The 26,141-nt window shown below is 42.9% G+C and overlaps 1 protein-coding gene and 2 long non-coding RNA genes across 4 annotated transcripts; 2 read left to right on the forward strand and 1 right to left on the reverse strand.

Annotated features, from left to right (window-relative positions):
• Window positions 1–1,854: 1,854 nt before the first annotated feature.
• Window positions 1,855–6,758, reverse strand: LOC123330696. The gene is made up of 2 exons (XM_044932762.2): window positions 6,146–6,758; window positions 1,855–5,533 (listed from the first exon to the last, which is right to left on the reverse strand). Exons 1-2 carry the CDS (start codon window positions 6,756–6,758, stop codon window positions 5,421–5,423), a joined length of 726 nt encoding a protein of 241 aa, XP_044788697.2. The 3' UTR covers window positions 1,855–5,420.
• Window positions 6,759–7,410: 652 nt separating this feature from the next.
• On the forward strand, window positions 7,411–8,720 carry LOC123330698. Of its 2 annotated transcripts, none has more exons than XR_006546753.2 (2): window positions 7,411–7,547; window positions 8,030–8,720. It is a non-coding gene; the product is annotated as an uncharacterized LOC123330698 (long non-coding RNA). The 2 variants fall into 2 exon arrangements; XR_006546752.2 differs by having other exon boundaries at window positions 7,412–7,547; window positions 8,026–8,720.
• An 8,087-nt stretch (window positions 8,721–16,807) lies between these two features.
• LOC123330697 lies at window positions 16,808–19,174 on the forward strand. Its single transcript, XR_006546751.2, has 2 exons — window positions 16,808–17,056; window positions 18,272–19,174. It is a non-coding gene; the product is annotated as an uncharacterized LOC123330697 (long non-coding RNA).
• Window positions 19,175–26,141: the final 6,967 nt, after the last annotated feature.

Raw genomic sequence — 26,141 nt, forward strand, 5'->3', positions numbered from 1 at the left:
CTTCCATCACTCCACGTTCCAGCCACATTAACCTACTGGTAGTTCCCAGCTGGACTCCACAGTCATGTTTTTGCCCTTGACCATGCAGTAGCTCACACCTGGAATACCCCTCCCAGTGTTGCCCTAGCAATCCTGCTTTTCCACTCACCAGCTGGGTGCAATTAAACAAGCTGCTTCACCTTCTAAGGCTCCCTTTTCTAAGGGGATATTAATACCGTCCTCCTAGAGCTGGAGGATTAGGAGAGATGGCATAAAGAGAGGGCACTTAGCACCAAGAAATGGCTCGACAAATATTATTACTTGACACTTAAGAATGTTTCTGCTTTTCAATATGCTATCTAGGTTGGTCATAACTTTCCTTCCAAGGAGTAAGTGTCTTTTAATTTCATGGCTGCAGTCACCATCAGCAGTGATTTTGGAGCCCCAAAAAATAAAGTCTGACACTGTTTCCACTCTTTCCCCATCTATTTCCCATGAAGTGATGGGACCGGATGCCATGATCTTCGTTTTCTGAATGTTGAGCTTTAAGCCAACTTTTTCACTCTCCACTTTCACTTTCATCGAGAGGCATTTTAGTTCCTCTTCACTTTCTGCCATAAGGGTGGTATCATCTGCATATCTGAGGTTATTGATATTTCTTCCAGCAATCTTGATTCCAGCTTGTGCTTCTTCCAGCCCAGCATTTCTCATGATGTACTCTGTGTGTAAGTTAAATAAGCAGAGTGACAATATACAGCCTTGACATACTCCTTTTCCTATTTGGAACCAGTCTGTTGTTCCATGTCCAGTTCTAACTGTTGCTTCCTGACCTGTATATAGGTTTCTTAAGATAGCATATTGAAAAGCATAGACATTATTTTGCCAACAAAGGTCCGTCTAGTCAAGGCTATGGTTTTTCCAGTGGTCATGTATGGATGTAAGAGTTGGACTGTGAAGAAGGCTGAGCGCCGAAGAATTGATGCTTTTGAACTGTGGTGTTGGAGAAGACGCTTGAGTCCCTTGGACTGCAAGGAGATCCAACCAGTCCATTCTGAAGGAGATCAGCCCTGGGATTTCTTTGGAAGGAATGATGCTAAAGCTGAAACTCCAGTACTTTGGCCACCTCATGCGAAGAGTTGACTCATTGGAAAAGACTCTGATGCTGGGAGGGATTGGGGGCAGGAGAAGGGGACGACAGAGGATGAGATGGCTGGATGGCATCACTGACTCGATGGACGTGAGTCTGAGTGAACTCTGGATGTTGGTGATGGACAGGGAAGCCTGGCGTGCTGCGATTCATGGGGTCGCCAAGAGCGACACAACTGAGCAACTCAACAGGGCTGAACTGAACTGACACTTAAGAGACTGTACCGAAATGATCCTATTCCTGCATCTTTCCCTTGATAGACTGTAGGCTCCCTGAGGACAGGCGATGTAGCTATTCATCTTCTTTGTATCTCTGCTGCTGCTAAGTCACTTCAGTTGTGTCCAATTCTGTGTGACCCCATAGACGGAAGCCCACCAGGCTCCCCCGTCCCTGGGATTCTCCAGGCAAGAACACCGGAGTGGGTTGCCATTTCCTTCTCCAATGCATGAAAAGTGAAAAATGAAAGTGAAGTCACTCAGTCGTATCCAACTCTTAGCGACGCCATGGACTGCAGCCTACCAGGCTTCTCTGTCCATGGGATTTTCCAGGCAAGAGTACTGGAGTGGGGTACCATCGCCTTCTCCGTCTTTGTATCTCTAATGTCTATAATAACGATGGAAGGACATGCAAATGTGCAAGAAATCATAGGAAGGTTTATTTCCTTTTTGTTTCAAAATACAGCTTCCTAAGACCCAGACCTACTGTAGAAGGGGTCCTGATTTGTACGCAGCAGGGACAGTCAAGGGATGAATTTCTGTGATGTTTATCCGTAGCGACCCTTATCTCTAGCATGGATCTTTGCTAAATCGTATGTAAAGTGCTACTTCAAAACCAGTCTTCTACTCTGTATTAGTTTCCTACGGCTGTGGTGACAATTTACCACAAACTGGCGGGCTCAAAAACAACAGAAATTTGTTCTCTCACAGTTCCAGAGGCTAGAACTCCAAAATTCAAGTGTTGGCAGAGCCGGGCTCTTTCTGAAGACTCAAAAGGAAAATCTGACGCAGACATAAAGAACAGACTTGTGAACACAGTGGGGGAAGAGGGTGGGATAAACTGAGAGACCCGTATTGAAATATACATATTACTGTATGTAAAAGATAGCCAGTGGGAATGGGCTCAAATCCTGTGCTCCGTGACAGCCTAGAGGGGTGGGATGGGCTGGGAGGAAGGTTCCGGAGGGAGGGGACATAGGAACTTTCTGAGGTATGGAAGAAATCAACACAATATTGTAAAGTAACTATCCTCCAATTAAAATAATTTAAAAAAAAAAAAAAAGGAAAATCTGTCCCACTCTTTTCTCTCTGCTTCTGGGGAAGACTAAATCTCCCCCCTCATCTCAGGATCCGTAACTTAATCACATCTGCAAAGCCTTTTATTGTTTTAAACTAGACGAAGTAACAGTCACAGATTCCAAGGATCGGGATGTCTTTTGAGGGGACCCGTCATTCAGCCTCGCACACAACCAAACACCATCAATATAGACTGAAGCAAATTTTTAAGTTTAGAATCCCATGTATTCTAACGTAGATGTGAAAACCACTTAGATGGGCACTTATTATTGGTTTGTTGAATGAATGAATGAACAAATGCCTTCCTCTATTGTAGAAAATCCCCTCTTCTTCCATCCGCCTGCTTCCCTGACTTTAGATATAGCCCTCCAGGCAGAGACCCTCCTACCTATAATACTCCACTTCCAAAAAGGTCTAAACACAGTTTTTGGAGTACTCAACTCCAGAAACACAGACACTCCCATTAGGAAGACTATGCCCCGCCACCTCCCCCCACCCCCCACCCTTTTGTTCCGTGCAAGTTCCCTTTTGTTAAGGATGCAAGCTTCTTCAGGAGGGTCAGTCGGTTGCCCAGACTGCTCAGTTTCTCCTTCGTCCCAGGAAATAACTTCGGCAATACTGGACTGACCCAGAAAAACTTGTGATCCACCCTTTGTTTCTAGTTTGGTTTAAGAGACTACAGCTGTTGGAAACACTGGCCCCAAGACCACTAAGGGACTGCTGAGTCCAGGCACACTGTAACCCTGGGCAACCTGAGCGGGGCTAGGTACCCCATCTGGGCTTCTCCCAGCAGCGATAGTGGGGTGGCGGGCTGTGGTGTGCTGATACATGTTTAATAAGCAGTTCTCCAGCAAAAGCCTTGGATTTGTAGTGTCCACCTATTTCTCGGGAATAAATCATTGCATTGTCACCAAATTCAAGCTGCCATCATGATGTCACTGAAAGTGCGCCTTCATCCCCACCGGCCGATCCCAGCATGTCACTGCAGCTCCCAGCCATGGGTTTACTGGAAACTGCAGTCTCCTCTTGGAGAAAAGTTGCAGGCCTAGGAGCTGGACAATGTAGCTTTTAGAGAATCACTGCACACACACCCATGCCCTCCTCCAGGGGCTCTTCCCCACCCAGGGATGGAACCTGCGTCTCTTAGGTCTCCTGCATTGTCAGGCAGGATCTAGCACCACCTGGGAAGCCCTTAGAGAATCACTACAAAGAGCCAATTTCCTAATTTCAGGGACCAAATGCCACTGCTAGGAGCAAGTGTCTACTCACACATCTTTACAAGCCCTTCCAACAATAAAGTTCTAGGCACAGAACAGTTCTAGGCACCTGGCTTTCCAGGTGACACAGTGGTAAAGAATCTGCCTGCCAATGCAGGAGATGCAAGAGACACAGGTTCCATCCCTGGGTCAGGAAGATCCCCTGGAGTAGGAAATAGCAACCCACTCCAGTATTGTTGCCTGGAGAATCCCATGGACAGAGGAGCCTGGCGGGCTACAGTCCATGGAGTCACAAAAAGTAGTACGCAACTGACCATGCGCGGAGACACAGATCAAACACTAATATCTTCCTCCTCTGAACTGTCATCAAGCTGTATTTCTACCTCTCTTTTTTTCCAAGTAGAAACGCAGACAAAGAGGACAGACTTTGCATGCAGCAGGGGACGGGGAGAGTGGGATCAATTGAAACAGCAGCACTGAAAACGATACACTCCCTTGTGTGAAAAAGATAGCTAGTGGGAAGTTGCTGCATAGCACAGGGAGCTCAACCCCATGCTCTGTGACAACCTAGACAGGTGGGGTCGGGTGGGGGTGGGTGGAGGCTGAAGAGGGAGGGACCATACATATAATTATGGCTGATTCATGTTGCTGTATGGCACAGACAAACACAACATTGTAAACCAATTATCCTCCAATTTTAAAAAAACATTAGCAGAATAAATGATCAATCTTTCCAAACCCAGGATGTTCTTCATATAGATACAGATTCATGAAAAAATAAAAAGCATTATTTATACATAATTAATTTTAAGTGGAACATAATAGATATAAAATATACCGATAAAATTCTTCCCAGTGACTAGTCTTGGGAATAAGAGCACTTTGCCATTGCTACTAAAAGAGCTCCAATCTCTTGGCAATTGTCAATTAATGATAACATGAATATTCCTCGGAGTCTAGGTATTACATTTATGGTCCGTTTTACGGTTATTGTACAGCTGTTACTCGTAATCAAAATGAGAACAATTTCACCCACCAATGTGTCATGCACGTTTGGACCAGGGTCACACAGAGTCATTTTTCAAAGGTTAAAAACAGAAAGTAAATTTCTAACTAATACTTCATTATTAAAAACACCACCTCAAATTTATACAGAATTTTATGTTTAAAAGTGCGTCAGGTGTAGTCAATAGATCACTGGGATTCAGTCAGATCTGAATGCAGATACTGGTTTCCATTCTAATACTATTCTGAATACCAATTTTCCATTTAATTTAATTTGGAATAAGATACAGATTCATATTGATGAAATAAAATTCATACCTTAAAGCAAGACAAGAAAATTTAAATGTAAGTTTTTTTTTTCCTCTGCCCGCTTGGGCCTCCTCCATCGAAGTGTATCAGTATATGACTTGCAGTAACCAGACATCCTTAGGAGATAACATTCCTTCTTCATCTTATAAAAGGTCATAATTCCCTATAAGATAACCATCTTTCTTCATCTGGTAAAGGGCCATACTGACCCACGACCCATGACTCACTTTGTACACACAGATTTAGAGTTTGCAAACGGTCAGTAATAACACGTCATTTGACAAATTACCCTTTTGCCTCAAAAACTTACATTAACTGTGCTCTGACCTCTAACAGGTGGAACAGTCCTCCCAGCTTTCTGAATGTCTTCCAGGTCGTAACCCTCAGGTTGGCTCAAATAAAATTTCCAGTTCTTTTCTTATACCAACTACTCATTAATTTTTCATAAGCAATGTGGCAGACATTCAAAATTTACCAAGACTTACAGAAGAAGAAAAAAAAAAACTCGTCCCAACTCAGTCCTTCTGGCAAACCGCTTCCTTTCCTTAGACGTAAGGCACTATCAACAACTTCTTGATCTCCTCCTAGGGATATTTTATGCATACAAAGTACAAGCAAATACAGTAGCACATGTAAGCTTATACCACTTTGCACAAATATTAACATTTTACACACAAGGGAAGTTTGCTGGTCCAGCTTCCTGTAAAACGGCGTTGGGGAGGAATACATCACATAATTAGGAAAATGTATAACCCTAGTGCCTGGCACGGAGTTCGCACTAAAAAACAGATTCTCTTTCCTTACCCTTAAAAAGGCTACGAGGTAAGGTATTTTTAGGGTGCCTCAGAATCACTAAGTGCTTGTTAATTAAGACCGTCACCAGCCCCTCCGGGGTTTCCAATTCAGCAGGTCTGGTAAACGCCTGGACATCTGCCTTTCCAGCTAAGCCCACAGTTGCTGTAGATACTACAGTTCAGAGCCATCTGACCATCTAAAGGCTTAGTGGGATCTAAGACGGCCCAAATTGCAACGCAGGCTCTGCCTCTGGACCAAATTACTCTCCCTGGGCTTCAATTCTCTATTTTTTTAAAAAATACAACAACTCTCATCTCAAAGGCTGCTGAGCAGGTTAAGACACAGCAGATGCAGGAGCCTTTGTCAAGGCAAACGCTCAAGAACCGAAACGTGAAAGCAACCTGGGGCCGAGGGGAAAGTGGAGACAGCCGGGAGCACCAGAATCGGGGCGCCCCAGCCCGCACTTGGCTCCCCATCCCGCGTCCGGGAACCCACGGGGCGGTGCACGCGCTCGGGGCGGACCCCGCTCGGACTCAGTGCGCCGGCGGAGGGCAGAAGCCGCTTCGGAAAAGCGAGGTTCGAGGTTCCCGTTTCAAAGTCCTGAAACACAAGACACCGCGTGCCAAAACCTCGTAGCTGCGGCCGCACGAGCTTACAGTTTAAACTGCGTGTAAAGACGCCCGGAACCCAAGCGGAAGCCCTGGGAGACGGGCCCGCCCCGTGCCGGGTGCATCGGGAGCCCCGCCCCCGGGACGCGCGGCGGCGCACATACGTGCGGCGGGCCAGGAAGGGAATGGCGAGGGCCGGGCGGGGCGGGGCGGGGCGGCGCGCGGCCGGCCGCCAGGGGGCAGCCGCGCGTCTGCGGGCCGCGGCCGGCTGGAACCGGTCTGGCCGGAAGTTGGGGCGGTGCCTCGGCTTCCGCTGGGAGAAAGTGCCACGTGGCCGGCCGGAGGGAGGCAAACAACAAGATGGCGGCGGCAGGGGGCGGGGTCCGCTGGGAGCCCCTGAGGCCATGGGTCCCGCGAAGGGCGGCGTTCGCTGGGTGGGGTGGGCGAAGTGGTGCGAGATCCCTTTATTCGAGCGTCTGAGGTTGCCCGACCAGACGTAGACAGGGGCGTGGGCCCAGCGCACACCCTGTGTCAGCTTGACCACAGTCACCGCCGCGCGTTCTCACGAACCCGCCGGCCAGCTTCTCATTTGCGGCCTGTTTCCATTTGTCCCCGCGTTTGTCGCTCCCTGCCAACAAGGACGGCAGAAACGCCTTTCTCCGGGCATTTTCGTCCTTTGATTAAGTGCGGCACATCGAGCCAGGGAGTCCTAGTTGAATCAAAACGCATTCTTTTTGCTACCATTTTTGGTTACCGTTTCCTGCCTTTGTTCAGAGACAGCACGGCTTCCTTTCTGATGGAGGCAAAAAAAAAACCCTGGATAATCTGGACTTTTAAGTAGATTCCCAATCCTGTCCAATCGTGGTGGGAGTTTGACTTGTACACAGGAGCTGCTGTGGTATCGCCAGCGTCTGGCAGGGTCCGAAGTTCTGTTACTTTATATCTGCCACCTTGTACGTGTTTTCAGAAAAAAAAATTTAAGTGTGGATGGTTGCAGATTACAAGGTGAAGGAAATAAAGCAAAATCAACGAGAGTTGGTGGCCTTTCCATAAAGGCCCGCAGTTTCCCCTTAGCTGTCCAAGGATCTAGAACTGGAATACGGAGTCTTTCTACCTTTGCTTGGCCAACCGTCGGGCTCCGTTTGCTTTCTTCATCCAGTTTCGTTTTACTTGAGTTTGACGCAGCAGACCAAGTGTGGGTAAAAATAGTTAACACAGCCATTCGGCTTGCGGTGGTATATTTAGAATAAAGGAGAGACGTTAGTCCTTGTTTTTGAAATATATTCCTCGTTTTTGAGAGTTAAGATTCAGATTCTTCTCGCTAATTTATGAGACTGTCGACAAGTCTGAAAGGAAGCGACTAAACTTGTTTTAAAATAATGGAACTCGCTTCCCAAAGGTTTGGGAGTTTAAAGAAAATTTTCTGAATGTAAAAAGGGCCCTGCTACACTGACAAAGCAGGACACTAATTTCTCTATGAAGACGCCCTTAACAGCCCTCAGTCTGGTGGGGATTGAAAAACTTGGGCTGTGATCAAAACTGCGTTGCTGTTACGTGATAGACTAGAAACGGTATAATGGGGTCGGGCCGGGAAAAGGGGAAGGGAAAAAAAAAAAAAAACAGCTTAGTGTATTTTAAGGCTTAAATGCGTTTTTGTTTTTTTTTTTTTTAAGCCAGAGATTTGAGAGAATCTCCCTTCACCCACTCCTGTTTTGTAAGCACGCCTTCAGAGGTGTCACTACGGACTTGCCCATCACTTGGCAGAAAGGGGGCTGGAAGAAGTTTTTAAAGGATCTTTTTACCTGGAGGGGTTAGAACCGTCCCTTCCCTGAGCCTGGGAAAATGCAAATCCTTCAGAGCAAATCCTTCCTTTGTTCTACTAAAGGAGGCTGCCTCATTGTGTCCTAACGTTTTGCAGTGATTACCTTCTTCTCTGTTTCCTTTTGTACTTACAGATAAAAACTTGGGCAACTTTTTCTGCAAATCCCCCTGTTACTCAGGAGCACAAGAATTAGCATCCTCGAGCCTTCAGTTGTTTGCCTCCAGAATTTCACTAGCACTGCCTTCCTGTTCAAAGGAGAAAATATATTTAAAATTTTTTAATATTTCATGATAGCACATTTGATTTTTTTTTTAAGGGAATTAAAAGAACTTGTAGCCTAGCAATTCAGAGACAACTTGTAGACACAGAAGGAAGTTTGTTTGGGGGGATTATATTTGTACAACTTGGTACCTTCTTCACTTGACTTTTTCAGATACGTTTTTAGTTTATATTACTTAAATTATGTTCGACACAATATAAATAATACAGACAAATACAAAGAACAAATCACTCAGAATGCCATTATCAAGGAAGAACCACTATTAAACAGCTTGTCTCTAGTTGTCCTAATAGAGCACTAAACCTAGTTTGTAACTGATGTTTTGCATTTTATCACTCAGTCGTGTTGGACTCTTTTCGACCCTGTGGACTGCAGCCCTCCAGGCTCCTCTGTCCCTGGGATTCTCCAGGCAAAAATACTGGAGTGGGTCGCCATTAGCCACTTGTAATGTATGTTTTCTAAGGTCAAGTAAGAATCTTTGTGATTTTTAGAGCCTGCATGATATACTATCAGTTCAATATACCACAATTAACCACCAGCCTTTCTCTTACTACTGAACACCAAATTTGTCATTTTTTGCTCTTATAAAAAACTCTGGCATGAGTACTTTTGTACAAAAAGCTCTTCCTGTATTTCTGTAGAATACAGCTCACAATGAATCTGAGCTTTGTAATGTGGATTGATATATATTTGACTCACCAGATTGTTGAGTCCATGGTGTTTCATCTGGACCCTTCAAATGACTGCATCAGCTTTGTTTACCCACACTTTTCTAAATTTTTTAAATTATAAATCATATATTCTTAGTATATTTTTCCAAGTTTTTAAAGAAGTATACTTGAGTTACATTGCTGTGCTTTGTATATTACTCTTGATATGAAGATGTGTCTAATAACTGTCAGAGATGGATATTTAACCTTAAGTTAAATATTTAAAAGGAACCCTTTCACTGTCAAATATTAACAATACAGAAACCTCTTTTTAACAAGTTTTTTTTTTTTCCTGTGTATAGATATGGTACAAAAGAAACTAGTTGTTGACATTTTCTTTCCTATGTGCAGCAAGTATAAAAACTTTTAGTTCTCTAACAGACTTATGAACACAGCTTTGTGGGGAGGAAGGAGAGGGGGTACATATGGAGAGAGTAATATGAAAACATCACTGCCATATGTAAACTAGATAGCCAATGGGAATTTGCTGTATGACTCAGGGAACGAAAACTTAAGAACCTAGAGGGGTGGGATGGGGAGGGAGGTGGGAGGGTCAGCATTCAAGTTGACCTTTGGAGATTCATGTTGATGTTTGGTAGAAACCAACACAATACTGTAAAGCAATTACCCTTCAGTTAAAATAAATTTTAAAAAAAACTCTGTAGTTCTCCAAAATTGTCTAGTATGAATGAACTTTGGGGGTGGGTTTTTTTTGTTTTTTGTTTTTTTGTAGGGTAAAAGTGTCTCTAAATCATCTGTCATCATTTAATTTGCCATTTTCAATTGTTTTATTGTGAGTATGCTACTAAGACTATCCACAGGACAGGAAAGACAGCTCTCTTCAAGCTGACCAATTAATTCTGTTTCTGCTCTGTGTTAGTGTAATGGTACTTGGAGACTCCTTACCAGGGAACCATTTCATAGCCCATTCCTCCAAAATGAAACTCTGTTTGCCAGAATCTTCTCTCTGCTCTCTGAAAATGATTTTGCAAACACAGAGAAGTAAAGATGAAAAAAGCAACACATGAAGGATGGAGCAACATCAGCAGCCGTTCCGTGGACATCTTAAAATCACCTCAGAAAAATGTGACCCCCCCTTTTCCTGGGGTAATGTTAATTTTGATCACCACCTATAATTTTTTGTTTTGTTTTGGCCACAGCATGTGGGATCTTAGTTCACTGATCAGGGATCAAACCTGGGTCTCCTGCGCTGGAAGCACAAGTCTCTACCACCTACACTTTAAAGCAATCCTATGTGTTAGTCTCTCAGTCGTGTCCAGCTCTGTGCGACCCCATAGACTGTAGCCCACCAGGCTCCTCTGTCTGTGGGATCTCCCAGGCAAGAATACTAGAGAGGGTTGCCATTTTCTACTCCAGGGGATTTTCCCAGACCCAGACCTGCATCTTTTCTGTCTCCTCATTGGATTCTTCACAACTGTGCCATCTTCAAATGAAGTCCTTCTAATTAATATACTTGGAATAAGATACATTCCATTAAAATGGAGAACATCATTTAAGAATATTCAAAAGGGCTTGGGGGTTCAAGAGCTATTGTATATAGTAATCATTATTATTCTGTAATAGACTTGCTTTTAGTGACAATACCCCAGTGCTGAGGCTTGTCTCTGGAAATATAGCATTTGAGCCCAGTTACTAAATAGTCTAACCGTACAGATAGACAGCAGTAAGCATGAAAAGATTTAATAGCTACATCAGCATTGTGCATTAGATTAAAATCTATATATTATCAAAGATTCATTCACTGTCATCCTCTCAAAACAGCTCTAGATTTGTTTATCATTTAGATTTCATAGCTAATACCTAAGTCAGTACATGGATGAGTATGTTTCATTTTAGTTCTTAATTTAAGGGACATTGACTTTGAACAGCTTTTGGAAGCTATAACACTTAGAAACCTGTCTCCTAAGAGCTGAAGTTTAAAAATCTACTGATATAAATGAAGAAGTTGGGGGAGAAAAAAAATTATTTTTTATTTGCAGAGCCTTTGAAAACATCAAGATTCCATTCTCAGCAGGAGAAGAAAAGTTCTTGCAAATTGACCCCTTAACTCAGCACTACCGGAAATCAAAGAGGGAATCTCGGTTGTCTCCTGTCCTAGACTGTCTTGGCTGCTGTGTTGGCAAGTTGTGGGCACGTTCCAACAGGATCAGGGCCCTGGAGGTCTCAGCATCACTACGCTTTAGTCTTACTAGTTGCCCCTTCTTCCCCATAACAAATACCCCTAACGCCCTCCTCTCATCCTTTCAAGGTCCCTTGGAGCAGCAATTAGAAACTGGGGCTTGAGAGTCAGAGGAAATCAGAGTTGTTTCTAGATCCGTCATTTACTAACTCTGTGATCTCTGGCAGGTTAACATCTCTGGGCCTCAGTATCTCCTCCCAGATATCGGGGATATCTCTCTCTTTGTTGTGAGGATGGTATAGTGGACAGTATGTGATGCTTAGCACATCGTGTGTATGTGTACACTAGCAGGCATTCAGTCACTCAATCATGTCTGACTCTTTGAGACGCCCACGGACTGTAGCCTCAGGCAAGAATACTGGAGTAGTTGCCATTTTCTACTCCAGGGGATCTTCCCAATCCAGGGATCAACCTGCATCTCTTGTGTCTCCTACATTGGCAGGTAGATTCTTTACCATTGTGCCATCTGGGAAGCCCTGCTTAGCATATTGCCTGGCACAAATAATCTCTCAATGGATGGGTGGTGGTGTTAACACTTCTAATTCCTTAAGCTGCTTTTTACCTGTGCTCGGTCCCTCATTCTCCTTTGGTTAGTTGCCTCCTCTTAGGTCTCCACCCCTCCAGCCTAGATCCCTGAGCTGCTGGATATTCCTTGCCCCATCTTCCTTTTAAACATGCTCTTTGCTCTCTTATCTGCCTCGTAAATACCTCCTCATTCATCAAAACTCAAACCTTACTATCCGGATGATGAAAGTATAAATTGGTATAACTTCTTTGGAGGGAAATTTTTGCAAAAATTATCAGAATTTAAATGCACCAACTTACAGATCCAGGAATTCTACTTCTAGGAATGTATCTTATGATAATCTCACACATGGACAAAGAAGAAATATATACAAAGATAGCAAGACTGTAAAATCTTACATGTCCAATGGAACGCTAGTATAAAATTTTTTATTTATCCCTACAATGAAATAGGGCTACTAAGAATAAATGAGCAGTTCCATATGTACTGATTTCCAAAACATTGTTAAATGAAAAAATCAAGTTAAAAAAGCCTAGTAGAAAATGCCCCCATTTGGCTGAAGAGGAAGGAGTGATATATTTATATTATGTTTACATTAATGGGATGGTGGTGGTGACCCCTGATGATCAGTCAAGGATCTAGATGAGGAAAGATTTCCTTTTCACTGTATACTTTTTGCTCTTTTTGGGAAAATGTCTTATTTGCATAAAGTATTAAATTTCTTTAAATTAAAAAAATATATACCCTAACTCCAGCATCTCTTCATTTTGGGAAGACTTGGCTGACCCTCTCCCACCCTTCCCAGGAAATTTCTGCCTCCGTCCTACTTTCTGAGTTGCCTTGTGTTTGGAATGTAACTTTAAATCCCATTGTATTGAATGTAACTGTCCACATGACTGGTTTCCCTCAAAACCCAGAGCATCTGTCTAGAAACTAGAATTGATATTGTATTCATTTCTATGTTCTAAGAATACAGCACAAGATGATACACACACACACACAGTTTTTTTTAGAAAGAATGAATTAAAAACGTCTCCTATCACAGTCTCTCCCACCACATCCCCGATCCTATTCTGGTTGTCCACAAGAGAATCTGAGCTCTGTCTAGCGTATAATCTGGCCCATCCTTTATTATTGGGCATTCCCAGCAAACCCTCTTTTAGCTCCTTCTGTTGTTTACTTGCTCAGCTGTGTTCAACTCTTTGGGGACCTCATGGACTGTAACCAGCCAGGAGCCTCTGTCCATGGGATTTCCCAGGCAAGAATACTGGAGTGGGTTGCCATCTCCTCCTCCAGGGGATCTTCCTGACCTAGGGATCCAACCTGCATCTCCTGCATTGCAGGTGGATTCTTTTAGCACTGAGACACCAGGAAATCCTTGTACCTCTTGCTACACCTAACTTTTCATTTTTTAAGTTGTTGTTCATTCATCCTGTCTGGTTGGTATTTTGTTTTTCTTTTTTTAATGGACAATGTCTTCACACTCCTTGCCTTTGCATATGTAGTTCCCTTAACGAATGTCCTTTCCTACTTCTCCAGTTTAGTTGCCTTCATTTAAATCACTTCCTCTTTGAAGCCTTCCTGTTCTTCTTGTGTCTTAGGCGATAAACTTAATGTTCCCATGAGTCTCTGATCAAACTTGTAATCCCTGGTATTTACTGCAGTTATTTTACATGTTAGTCCATCTGCCAAAAATATAGGACTTTTCAAAGACAGATTTTTAGCTTGTTTATCTTACTCTTCCCAGAATTTATGCCTGGCACAAGGCAGGTACTCAATCAACACCGTTAGTTGGATGAATGAACAAGTAAATGCACATGGTATTTTGAAGGGCAGCATGTGGTGGCCATCTACAACTTATTCAGGGTGATATACTTGTATGCTGTTGTGTTACATTCACATCTCAGCCTGGCCCCTTGAGGCATTAGAGTAATGCAGGTGGAGAAATCTAATTACATGTGCCCTCTTTAAGGCCCTTAAAGCACAATTGCTAGATTTAACAACTAATAATAATACAAGTTACTCAATTAAATTGGAATTTCCCAGAAACAACAAACAAGATTTTAGTGTAAATGTATTCCAAATGTACTTTTTTAAAAAAGTATTCATTGTTTATCATAAATTTAAACCTGACTGAATGTTCTCCTGTATTTTATCTGGCAGCCCTACCTCAATGACCAAATTCCCAAACCTCGTCTTCCCGCATTCTAATTCAGTAATTAGAAAATGTTACAAACTATGCAGTCTTATCATCTTTATTAAATGTAAGCAACCAAAATCTACCAACTCTGCTTACTAAAATTTAGTGCATATTTAAACACTTTGTCTTCTTCCAAAACTTTTATTTTTAACCATTAGATTCTAATGTATATGAATTTAGCCTCTTAGCCACTTTAGAATTGGACCTGAGATGGAAAATCCAGATGACTTTACATCTGAAGTCTCTCTCTCGCTCGCTCTTTTTTTGTTGCTGCTCTCCTCTCTACTCCGCAGTAAATTTTAAATAACAGGAGATTACCCCGGACTCCTGCAGGGTGGTTAGGGAAGGCTCTCGGCCATTAGAAACCCTGCAGAGCTCTTTGGTCTGTAAAATACCACTTCCCTGCAGAGCTAAGGGGGTAGCCACACTACCCAGCGCTGGCACCTGCACCAACCAGCCCAGCAACCACTAAGTATTGTTACAAACTAGGCTTTCCACGAAAAGCCTATTTTAAAAATTAGAAGCATCATCTAATCTGAAATGGGGCATTTCCCAATTTCAGTTTCTTGGCATTTGTAAGTATTCTCGCAGTGAAAAAAATTAAAGCACGAAACGCAGCTGCACCTATTTTTGTCTCAAAGGCACAATTCCCTTTACAGCAAATCCTATTCCCCTGCAACTTCAACATGGATGACAACTCTACACGACACAGCTTTTGCTTACAAGTAATTAATTAGTTTTCCCTGTGGTTATGGGAAGATAATGTCACAAATATATCCCTTTTTTAACATCCAAACTTGCAAATTACAGGCTAAACACCGTCCTGCGTGTCTAAACGCACGCAGAACATCTGCTTAGAACTCCAACGTCACAGCTCTGCGTTCTGAAAAATAAGAAAGGTTCATCAAAAATTACTAGGAAGTGGCGACTGGAAAGTGAGGGATTAAAAAAAAGACGTGTTAAAAAGGGGACAGGAGTGAAGACATGGCTTAACAGGGCCGCGAAGCAGAGGGAAATAGCTCTGTTGGGAGTGGAAAATCAATTTGCCAGGGCCGTGATAAGTCTGGGACATCACCTACACCTTCGTGAGAATCCACCCTGACTCCCACGCTACTGTCCGCAGTCAGAGCGTGAGGACAAGAGTAGAAGGTGGGTACTCTCACAACCCGAAGACCACCGAGCTAACCGTCTGAAACGAACTGAAGAGAGTTAATGTGTCAAGAGCTTTACTTCCGGGAAGACCAACATCTCTATTTCGCCCAGTTGTTTCCAGGATGGCTTCTAGAAAATATTGCTTGGTAAGGGGAATCGTTTCCGAGCCACAGATTTTATCTCAGATGTTCACGTTATAAAAATCAAATTGTTATTTATTCTTTCATAAAAATAAGCCAGCGATAAACTATCGCTTAACCTGAAAATCAGAAGAGCTTTTAACATGGAGAAAGTTCTTTGACGACTAACAGCCAGAAAAAAAAAAATCTCCCTGATTATCTTTTATACTGTAAAAGCCGATCTACAAAGAGAGGATAAATTTCCTGATGCCCGCTAAACCTATCCTGTTGCTTCTTACACGTTTATTCTGGTTTTTGGTAGTTTTTAATAGTTATAATTTGTCAATCCGTTTGTAAAAAACAGGTTTTCCTTGCTTCGGAACCTAATCATTTTTAAACTGGTTGACAGTCAATGTGACTATTTACGAAGTTGTTTCTTGCGTCTCGTTCCTGTGTTAGTAGCCCTTTCTGCACCAGAGTTCGATATATAAGATTTTTAGTTTTCTTTTCTTAACTTGATTAAGAAAATGCCTGTTCATTCCGACTTTACTTGCCTAAGTATAAACTAGTACTGGCCTGGAAATTGTGAACTGAATTTTACTACGTCTAGGAAGATAAAATGGAGACCCCCACTTCACATTGTAGCTTACAACGGAGATCAGCGACAGGGTTCCAGGCAATGTCCGGGCGCCTTTAAGTGGAAGCGCGGTAATTTTCCACCGCCCCGCTAGCCCCGCCCACGCGGTAGGCGGCTGGGCGCGGCGAAGTGCGGCTGCGTGGCGCGCGCCTTCTGTTGCTTGGAAACCACCTCCTCCACCCTCGGCGCCCAAAGTCCTTTTGTTTCCAAGATGGCCTCTGAGTCCTGTCTTAAAGAGCCAGGTACAAAGCCAGTTGAACACCCTTGAGCTTAGCAGAAAGCAAGAGTCGTAATGGCTGGCTTTAAGAGTATTCTGTGCCAATAGCCAATATTTATTTGCTTTTATAACGTTAAAAAAATCCTTGTAGTTAGGTCGTCTGGATGGGGAAAAAATCAGGGAGCGTCTCAGGGTGTGTGTTAAGTCATGGACTAAGAGACGTGGTAGCGCTTTTGGCTTCAAAGTCGGTGATACATTGGCTTTTTATAAAAATTCTCGTTTTTCCTGTTAAACTAGCTCAGGAAGAAGTCTTTTTAAACTAGCTTAACCACAGAGACCATATAATTACAAGGAGCTCAATCAGGGTAATAGCCCCTGGCTGTGTCACCTTCCCCTTTAAAGTTTTTTCTATTTTTCTCTTTCTTGAGAAGTTAATTTATATTCAAATTAATGGTACTATAATTATCATGACATTGTAAATTCCTCTGGAGATAAGTAACCGTATTTTCCCCATTGCTTCCCTGGGGCCACAGATGGTATAGAATTTGCCTGCAATGAAGGAGACCTGGGTTGGATCCCTGGGAAGATCCCCTGGAGAAGGGAATGCCAACCCACTCCAGCATTCTTGCCTGGAGAATCCCATGGACAGAGGAGCCTGACAGGCTACAGTTGAAGAGTCGCACCGAGTGGGACACGACTGAACGACTAACACTTCACTTTGTATCCCAGAAGTGTTTCTGCCTATAACCTTGAAATAATTCTAATTAAACTATGGAGGCTTTATACTCTGGAAAACACTGTTCTATGAAGCCGGTTTCCCCATTTTGTCTCTCATTTTCAGGTGAGAAACTAAGCCACCAGGAGGTTAAGTGCCTGAAGCAAAGGTGGAAGGGAGAGTCAAACCCCGACTTTATAAGGAGAGCCTGTGCTAGCCTGCCATTGTGCTGTACTGCTGTCTGTAAATACTGCAGAGAGTACACAGTATCTTCTAATTGTGGATCTCTCAGAGAGGAGTGTGAAAATCTGTTTCTCTGAAGTCTGTTCTGCTTTGTCATGAACAGACTTTTCACATTTATATCAGGGCATTTAGATGCTTACCCATACCCTGAGCTGGAAAGACCCAAACTCAACCAACCTTGGTGGCAGGTGTTGAGGACATATAATTAAAAACAAAATCTCCTGCCAACCCCCCAAACCTCTCCACAGAAGCAGAAGAGAAAGAAAGCTGTTTTACTACTGAATAAGCATTAAACCAAAATATGATGGGCATCACAGGCAATCCACTGAGAGGCTGCAAAGATGGAAAGGAATTTCACAGCAAAGCAGATATACCCTATCATTAATACTATCTGTTCTCTAGATATACAGTAACTAGTCGGAGGGCTTGACAGTACCATTTGTCACGTATAGTTCATCCTAAATTCACCTTGGTAATTGATAGCTGCTATCTGTATCAGTCAATTAGTTTATCCAAAGAAAAGACTTCTTACATATTTACGACAGGAGGTAAATCAGAAACTTGGAAACAGGGACCTTCTGAAGTTAGATTCCTACTCTCCCAGGGAGAGTCATCTTTCCAAAGAGAGGAAATAGGGGTGTTATCTTCCTTGATGATTCCATTTCAAAGAGATAGCTCCCAGGTCTTTGAGAAAGGCATTCCTGTGTAGTAAAGCTGGCAAGAGGCTTATTTAGCTTTTAAAAAGGTTTGTGTAATTCTTAAAGGGCCAGAGAAGGAATTTACAACCATAAAATTTCTAATGCAAATGGGGAAAGAAACAGTGTTGGGGGAGAGAGGTCTCTTTCCCTTTCGGGACTAGGGAGATTTCTTATTTAATTTAGATTTGTGTTGACCTTGACACTAGATACAGGGACAACTCAGGCCAGTTCTTCCAACCAACGATTCAGTTTGCATTCAGATTTTGACTACAGGTCCATCCTTCCCACAGACATAATAGCCAAATAGCAGGAAATCAGGAGAAGAGGATTACCAAACGTTGAGGATTGAGTTTTCTATTCTAATTCAAAATCTTACATTCTGGTTTCTTTGAAATGACAGCTAATTCCTAGCAGACGCTGAGTGAATTTACATGCTGAAGCAGTCAGGAGGACTCGTCCAAGAACTGCCAACCGGACAGCTGGATTTGATGTTCTTTTGAGTTCATCTTTGGTCCTCTTGCCATTGCCTGACAGGGAAGACCTCTTTTTACCACTCGGTCTCCTGAATCTCACACTTGTATTTTAGCTTCTTTAACAAAGGCTCTGACTGCTTGTGGCCCCCACACCTTAGCATGTGCTAACACCTCAACCTGGACCACCACCTTCCTCTACCATTTCTACTAACTTGGCTCAGCTAGCAATATAACTCACCTAGACTCATCCTCTGGAATTCTTCCCTGGCCCTCTTCCCTACCCACTCACCTTCCTCTGATTTGATTTCCTCTGGGCTCCCAGAACTCTTGGTAATTTCCCCTGTTAGAGCACACATACACGTGTGTGTGTGAACTCATATATGATGTATTTATCCATAAGCTTCATGAGAGCAGAGTTTTTTGCTTTTCTGTTTTTTAGATCTTTGTGTTCCCAGCACCTCACAGCAGAATACCTAGACGAATACGACTGAGATCTCAAACTGGTGACCTACAGGCCTTACCCAGCCCACCAAATTAATTTTGTTTGGCTCTTTTCTCAAATTTATTTTTTAAAATGTCAGGTCACATTTTAAAATCTGCATTTGCATACCGATCAGGGTCTTTGACTTCTCCTGAAGAATGATCTATGCCCCCAGGCCCCGCCCCCAAACCTGTTTCCACGTGGCAGCAGGCACCTAGTGCAGAGATGGGCCCCTTTGACCAGATGCCAGCACTTCACGTTATTGTAGCCTCTGCCACTCCCTGTTGCTTCCTCTCTGAGGCTCCGTGTAAGGTGTCATTTATATTCAGTGTGCACTAATGTTTTTCTTGCAGTTAACTCTCTCCTAGTACCAAAAGAGAGAACAGGCTAAAGCATCTTTCAAGAATAGTGGGAGAGAGCTCATTCATTTCTTGGAAATGAAGAGTTGCCTCTGTGTTTATAGGGCACATAAAATGTGTCTGTCTCCATTTTTCTCAAATTTATCTGCCTTTTTTTATTTACATTATCTTCTTGGTTCCTATAGATACTTGAGGTTTTGACCCTGAGAATAGATACGCAAAAGCTGTTTGAGGAAAGAAAAGCCATTAACTGCAAATGGTTAAAATTTCAACACTTTTTAAGTCCAGCTACTTAAACCAACTTCCCAAACTACCACCTTTAGCCAGTCTTTCAATATCACCCTGAACATCTTTTTTAACGTGTTGCATTTTGGTTGGGTGTGCACATGACACTCAGATTCCTATAGCAGCTACCTTATCAAAAACCAGTGAGGAAAGTTCAGCTCTGTGCCCTTTGTCCTTAATGACTCAACAGGCATAGAATGCACACAACCAAAACAAGTTTAGTCTATGCAGGTAATTTTCCACAGCACCTTATATATGATAGACAGTGTTTGATGCATAGAACTGAAAACTGTTTTTTAAAAAATAAAATGAAGAAATGGTTAGTCCTGTCGCTGTCAGTGATTATATCAAAATGAGCATCTGAATAAATACTACCTTCAAAAAGATGCATGCACCCCAATATTCACAGCAGCACTATTTACAATAACAAAAATATGGGAGCAACATCAGTGTCCATCAACCGATGACTGGATAAAGAAGATGTGGTATATTTATACAATGCAATATTGCTTAACTATAAAAAAATGAAATTTTGCCATTTGCAAGGACATAGATAGATTTGGAGGGCACTATGCTAAGTGAAATAAGTCAGAGAAAAACAAATACTGTATGATATCACTTATATGTGGAATCTAAAAAGAAGTAGTGACTATAACAAGAAACAGATTTAGAAAACAAACTAGTGAGGAGAGGGGTGCGGGGGAAGGGCATGATCAGGGTAAGGGATTAAGAGGTAAAAACTACCATGTATAAAATGAATAAACTACAAGGATATATTTTTGAGCACAGGGAAAATAACCAATATCTTATAATAACTATAAATGGAATATAACCTTTAAGAATTGTGAATCACTGTTCATCTGAAGCTATAATATGGTAAATAAAAAAAAATAAATACTACGTTTTCTCTCAACACTAGTGAGACAAGAAGTACTGATGCATGTACAAAGTAGAAGGATATTATTTATTCTGTCTTGCATGAAACATACCAAGAAAAGATTCAAGAAACATACCAAGAAAATTCATATTCAAGAAGTTATAAATGTTTTGAATCCCAGAGTTTTGTTTAATGGAGTTTCTGTTTTCAAGGAAAGGTTTGAAATTATTATTTCCTTCTAAATTCTCATAGCTTAGGGACTTCCCTGGTGGTCCAAGGGCTAAGACTCTGCACTCCTAATGCAAGGGGCCTGGATTCCGTCCCTGGTCAGGGAACTAGATCCCATATGCCCCAATTAAGACCTGGTGACTAAGTCAAATAAGTAACTAAATAAATATTTAAAAAATAAATTCTCATAGCTTAGAGTCACCTTATTTGAATAAGAATCCTGTCTGCTTTAGTGGACTGGAAAATTTTTCTGAACACCTGCAATGTCCTATAATACTGAGTGTGGAGTGATAATGTGGAGTCAAGACAAAGTGTTCCCTCTGCTCCGGACCTGCTCTGACATCATGAAATATATAGTCCAGTCATCTGTCCCCTTCTTCTTGCCTGGGGTTTTAGAGTCATTAAATTACTGTTTTGCCTGGCCTTATTAGTCCTTTCCAAATATGTAGAGTTATTAAGGCAGGGGATTCCCTGGTGGCCCAGCGGTCAGGAATCTGTGCTTTCACTGCCACAGGCGCTGGTTCAATCCTTGGCCTGGGAATTAAGATCCCACATGCTGCAAGGTGCAGTCAAATAAATAAGAATTAATAGGGCCATCAGTTGGGGGTAGGATCAGTTAGGAAAAGCTCACAGTTAATTGTGCCATTGTTGTTCAATCACTGTCATGTCCGACTTTGCAACCACGAAGACTGTAGCATGCCAATAGTATGCTCCTCCGTCCTCCACTATCTCCTGGAATTTGCTCACATTCATGTCCATTGAGTTGGTGATACTGTCTAACCATCTCATTTTCAGCCATCGCTTTCTTTTTCTTTCAATCTTTTCGAGTATCAGGGTCTTTTCCAGTGAGTCAGCTCTTCACATCAGGTAGCCAAAGTATTGCAGCTTCAGCTTCAGTCCTTCCAATGAATATTCAAGGCTGATTTCCTTTAGGATTGCCTGGTTTGATCTCTTTGCAGTCCAAGGGACTCTTGAGGGACTTCTCCAGCACCACAATTTGAAAGCGTCAATTCTCCAGTGCTCAGTCTTTATGGTCCAGCTCTCACATCCATACATGATTACTGGAAAGATCATAGCTTTGACTATACAGACCTTTGTCAGCAAAGTGCTGTCTCCGCTTTTAATATGCTGTCTAGGTTGGTCATAGCTTTCCTTCCAAGGAGCAAGTGTTTTTAATTTCATGGCTGCAGTCACCGTCCGCAGTTAATTTTGGAGCCCAAGGAAAGGACATCTGTCACTGCTTTCACTTTCCCCCCTTCTGTTAGCCATGAAGCGATGGGACCAAATGCCATGATCTTAATTTTTTTAATGTCAGATTTCAAGCCAGCTTTTTCACTCTCCTCTTTCACACTCATCAAGAGGCTCTTTAGTTTCTGCCATTAGAGTGGTATCATCTGCATATCTGAGGTTGTTGATACTTGGCCGAGCAATTTTGATTTCAGCTTGTGATTCACCCAGCCTGGCATTTTGCATGATGTACTCTGCAAGTAAAGTCAAATAAGCAAGGTGACAACATACAGTCTTGTCATACTTCCCTTCTCAGTTTTGAACCAGTCAGTCGTTCTGTGTCCGTTTCTGTTTCTTCTTGATCGACATACAGGTTTCTCAGGAGACAGGTGAGGTAGGTGGTCTGGTATTCCCATCTCTTGAAGAATTTTCGACAGTTTGTTGTGATCCACACAGTCAAAGGCTTTCGCGTAGTCAATGAAGCAGAAGTAAATGTTGTTTTCTGGAATTCCCTTGCTTTCTCTATGATCCAATGAATGTTGGCAATTTGATCTCTGGTTCCTCTGCCTCTTCGAAACCCAGCTTGTATATTTGGAAGTTCTTGGTTCACGTACTGTTGAAGCATAGCTTGAAGAATTTTGAGCATAAGCTTGGTAGCACGTAAAATGAGCCCGATTGTAAAGTACTTTGAACATTCTTTGGCATTGCCTTTCTTTGGAATGAAAACTGACCTTTACCAGTCCTATAGCAATAGGACCAATAGTCCTGGCCACTGCCAAGTTTTCCAAATTTGCTGATATATTGAGTACAGCACTTTAATAGCATCATCTTTTAGGATTTTAAATAGCTCAGCTAGAATTCTATCATCTCTACTAGCTTTGCTTGTAGTAATGCTTCCTAAGGCCTACTTGACCTTACACTTGTGGATTTCTGGCTCTAGGTGAGTGACCACACTGTCGTGGTTATCTGGGTCATTAAGACCTTTTATGCATCGTTCTTCTGTGTGCTCTCGCCACCTCTTCCTAATCTCTTTTGTTTCAGTTAGGTCCTTACTATTTCTGTCCTTTATTGAGCCCATCCTTGCATGAAATGTTCCCTTAATATCTCCAATTTTCTTGAAGAGATCTGTAGTCTTTCCCATTCTATTGTTTTCATCTCTTTCTTTGCATTGTTCATTAAGAAGGCCTTTTTATTTCACTTGCTACCCTCTGGAACTCTGCACTCCGTTGGGTATATCTTTCCCTTTCTCCCTTATTTTGTGGTTCTCTTCTTTCCTCAGCTAATTGTAAAGCCTCCTCTGACATACTCTGCCTTTAAACGTCTCCCCTCTGACCCCCCGCCGTCAGTTTTCCTTTTAGGCACACTTATAAACAAGTCACAGAAAGACAGTGGAGTTCTCAAGGGAAAGGTACATCAGGTAGTTTTAGATCTATTAAACTCATGCTAAAGAGTTCTACGCAGGAGGAGAAAAAACAACTATGCAAATTGCTTTTCTTTTGGACTTGAGAAAAGAGGATGAGCCCACCACCCACTACAAAGGACTTAAAATCAAGTTAGAGTCCTGAGGCCCGTGTTTTCATGAAGAAACTCAGTAGGGTTGGGACGATGGCTGTACCAATGAGAAAATGGAGATGTCTCCTCTCTCAGAGCTTAGAAGCTGTCCCTAAGTTTAAATTCCAGTCTCTGTTGAAATGAGACTGGTGACTCTTCCTTGGTGGCTCAGAAGGTAAAGAATCTGCCTGCCATGCAGGAGACCCAGGTTCTGTCTCTAGGTCAAGAAGATCCCCTGGAGAAGGGAATGGCTATCCATTCCAGTATTCTTGCCTGGGAAATCCCATCCATGGACAGAGGAGCCTGGTGGGCTACAGTGCATGGGACTGCAAAGAGTCAGACATGACTGAGTGACTGACAGATACACATGGTGTTGGTACAAGAACCACAAGGGCTTCCCAGGTGGTACTAGTGTGAAGAACCAGTCTGCCAATGCAGAAGACATAAGAGATATGGGTTTGATCCCTGAGTCAGGAAGATCCCCTCGAGGAGGAAATGACAACCACTCCAGAGGATCGTGGTGGGCTACAGTCCATAGGGTCAGAAAGAGTTGGACACAACTGAAGCGACTTAGCATACACTCACGTGCAAGGACCACACAACCTCTAGTAGGGAAGGAAGCTTATTGGTAAATAGATTAATTGTATGTGATATAAAACAGACTCATTCGGAGAACTACATTTACTTGCGAGAAACTGAAGCCTTGATTACTGCCATTTCTCTAAGCAAGCTGCAATGGTTGTGTCTTATCTACAAAAACAGAATACTTAAATACTTAATCTTTGCAGGTTTTCATTTGCTTCAAAAAAAGGTATTGCAAATACTTTGGTCCATGACTTTAAATCTATTCAGGACTGTTACTTTATTTGATGAGGAAAACACTCTGCTGCATGCTCACCTCCCAGTTTGAGTCAGAACTCAGTCGTGCATCTGCACAGGACTTTTCTCCTGTCCTTTCTGCATTTGTTTCTTTTTTTTTCTCACATGTTTTTGAATAGTTTCCTTTAAACACCCAAGAATGTAGGTAAGTAGAAGAAAGAGGCCAAAGAGTTCAAAATCTGTTACCTATGACACACTTGCAGGGCCGCATGATGCGTATGTGCTCTGTCGTGTCTGACTCTGTGACCCCATGGACTGCAGCCCACCAGGCTCCTCTGTCGATTTCCCAGGCAAGAATACTTAAATGTGTTGCCATTTCTTCCTTCAGGGCATCTTCCCAACTCAGGGATCGAACCTATGTTTCTTTTCGCCTTAAATGCGTGGTCTGTCTCTCAAGCTTTTGGACTCAGATGTCTCATGAAGGCAGAAGATCCCGCAGCCCAGGAAAATCTATTGACCCAGTTTCCCAAGAAGAGTAAAACTCACAGATATCAAGGAGCGGTTCCGTACATGAAAAAGTGAGGTGAGGCGTGATGAATTCTACTCTTTTCTAGAACCAGGAATGGAAGACTACAAGTCTTAAATTTAGCCACAGGAAAGGATCGGTGAGAATTTCCATATATACAAATCACGGGTAATGTAAGATCTACCACACAGGCCACAGGCTTAGGCAAGCTAGAGGTTTAAACTAAGTTTGCTTCATTTTGTAAGACTGTCTGTCACACAAGCTCTAAATCAGAGGACCTCTGGCTCTGGGCCCCTTTCTGTTTGTGGACAGTAAATTTACATCCTTTGTCCCCGGAAGACAAACTCAAAGCAGTAACCTTGGCTACCGTTGCTGCACATTTCCAGTTCTACACTCAGTTTTAGAAAACGGGTTAGGGGGAAAGGGGGGGAAAACCATTTCGCTCTGCCTCAGTTATTGACACCAAGAAGGAAGCACTCCTCAGACTGTTCAGAGGGGAAACAATGAGTCATTCATGCTGTCAGCCCAGGTGGTGCATGAATTCCAGACAAGCCACTGAGTTAACCCCTGCAGGCCTCCTCTCCACCCTGGGCTCCTTCCCGCCACCAACCCCCCCACCCCCACCCCACACACACCAACCCACCCACCCCCACCCCTCACACACCAACCCCCCCACCCCACCCCACACACACCAACCCTGAGGCCTCCAGGGAAGAGGGGGCGGCAAGGGGGCCGTGCTGGGAGGAAGTCCTAGCGGTAACCAAGGCACTGCCTCTGCTGTGTCAGTCCCGGGAGCCTCGAGTCGTTTCTCACCATGTGACTGGCTCCAGGAGAGGGTGGGGAAATGAAAACACTCTGCCGGGATATATTTAGTTGAAGTGCAGCTGGGGAAGCGCTTAAACAAGGGAGCTTTTGTCCTCATGCTGAAGTGTTTTTCTTAACTCCCCAAGGCTGAAAAAACTTAAGCCACTGGACTGATTTTTCTCCCCACTCGATTGTCTCTTCTTTGGGGGATGTTCTTATGCTGAAAGTTTAGAATTACCTGGGGTTTGCTGAGCAAATTTGATGCGGAACTGACACAAAAATCTCCACAGTTAAGAGCTTAATTAAAATGCAGATAATTTCTGAGCACATTATATGCGGTTTGTGTGTGTGTGTTCATGGTTCAGTCGCATCCAACTCTACATGCAACATGGGCTGTGGCCTGCCGGGTTCCTCTGTCCATGGCATTCTCCAGGCAAGAATGCTGGAGTGGGTTGCCATTTCCTTCTCCAGGAGATCTTCCTGACTCAGGGATCGAACCTGAATCTCCTGCATTGCAGGCAGATTCTTTACTGTCTGAGCCACCAGGGAAGCTGGTACCTTCTTGCAATTAATTTACTGTTGATTCACCCTGGAAGTTAGGTATTTTCAGATGCCTTTACTGGACAATGTATGGAGTTAA

The sequence above is a fragment of the Bubalus bubalis genome, chromosome 20 (genome assembly GCF_019923935.1).
Source record: "Bubalus bubalis isolate 160015118507 breed Murrah chromosome 20, NDDB_SH_1, whole genome shotgun sequence".
Lineage (NCBI taxonomy): Eukaryota > Metazoa > Chordata > Mammalia > Artiodactyla > Bovidae > Bubalus > Bubalus bubalis.

Coding starts and splice junctions, on each gene's coding strand:
- LOC123330696 (XM_044932762.2), bottom strand. CDS start 6,758: ATGGCCTCAGGGGCTCCCAGCGGACCCCGCCCCCTGCCGCCGCCATCT. Junction 5,534..6,145: donor CACTTTCCCCTCGGCCCCAG/GTTGCTTTCACG, acceptor AAATATCCCTAG/GAGGAGATCAAGAAGTTGTT.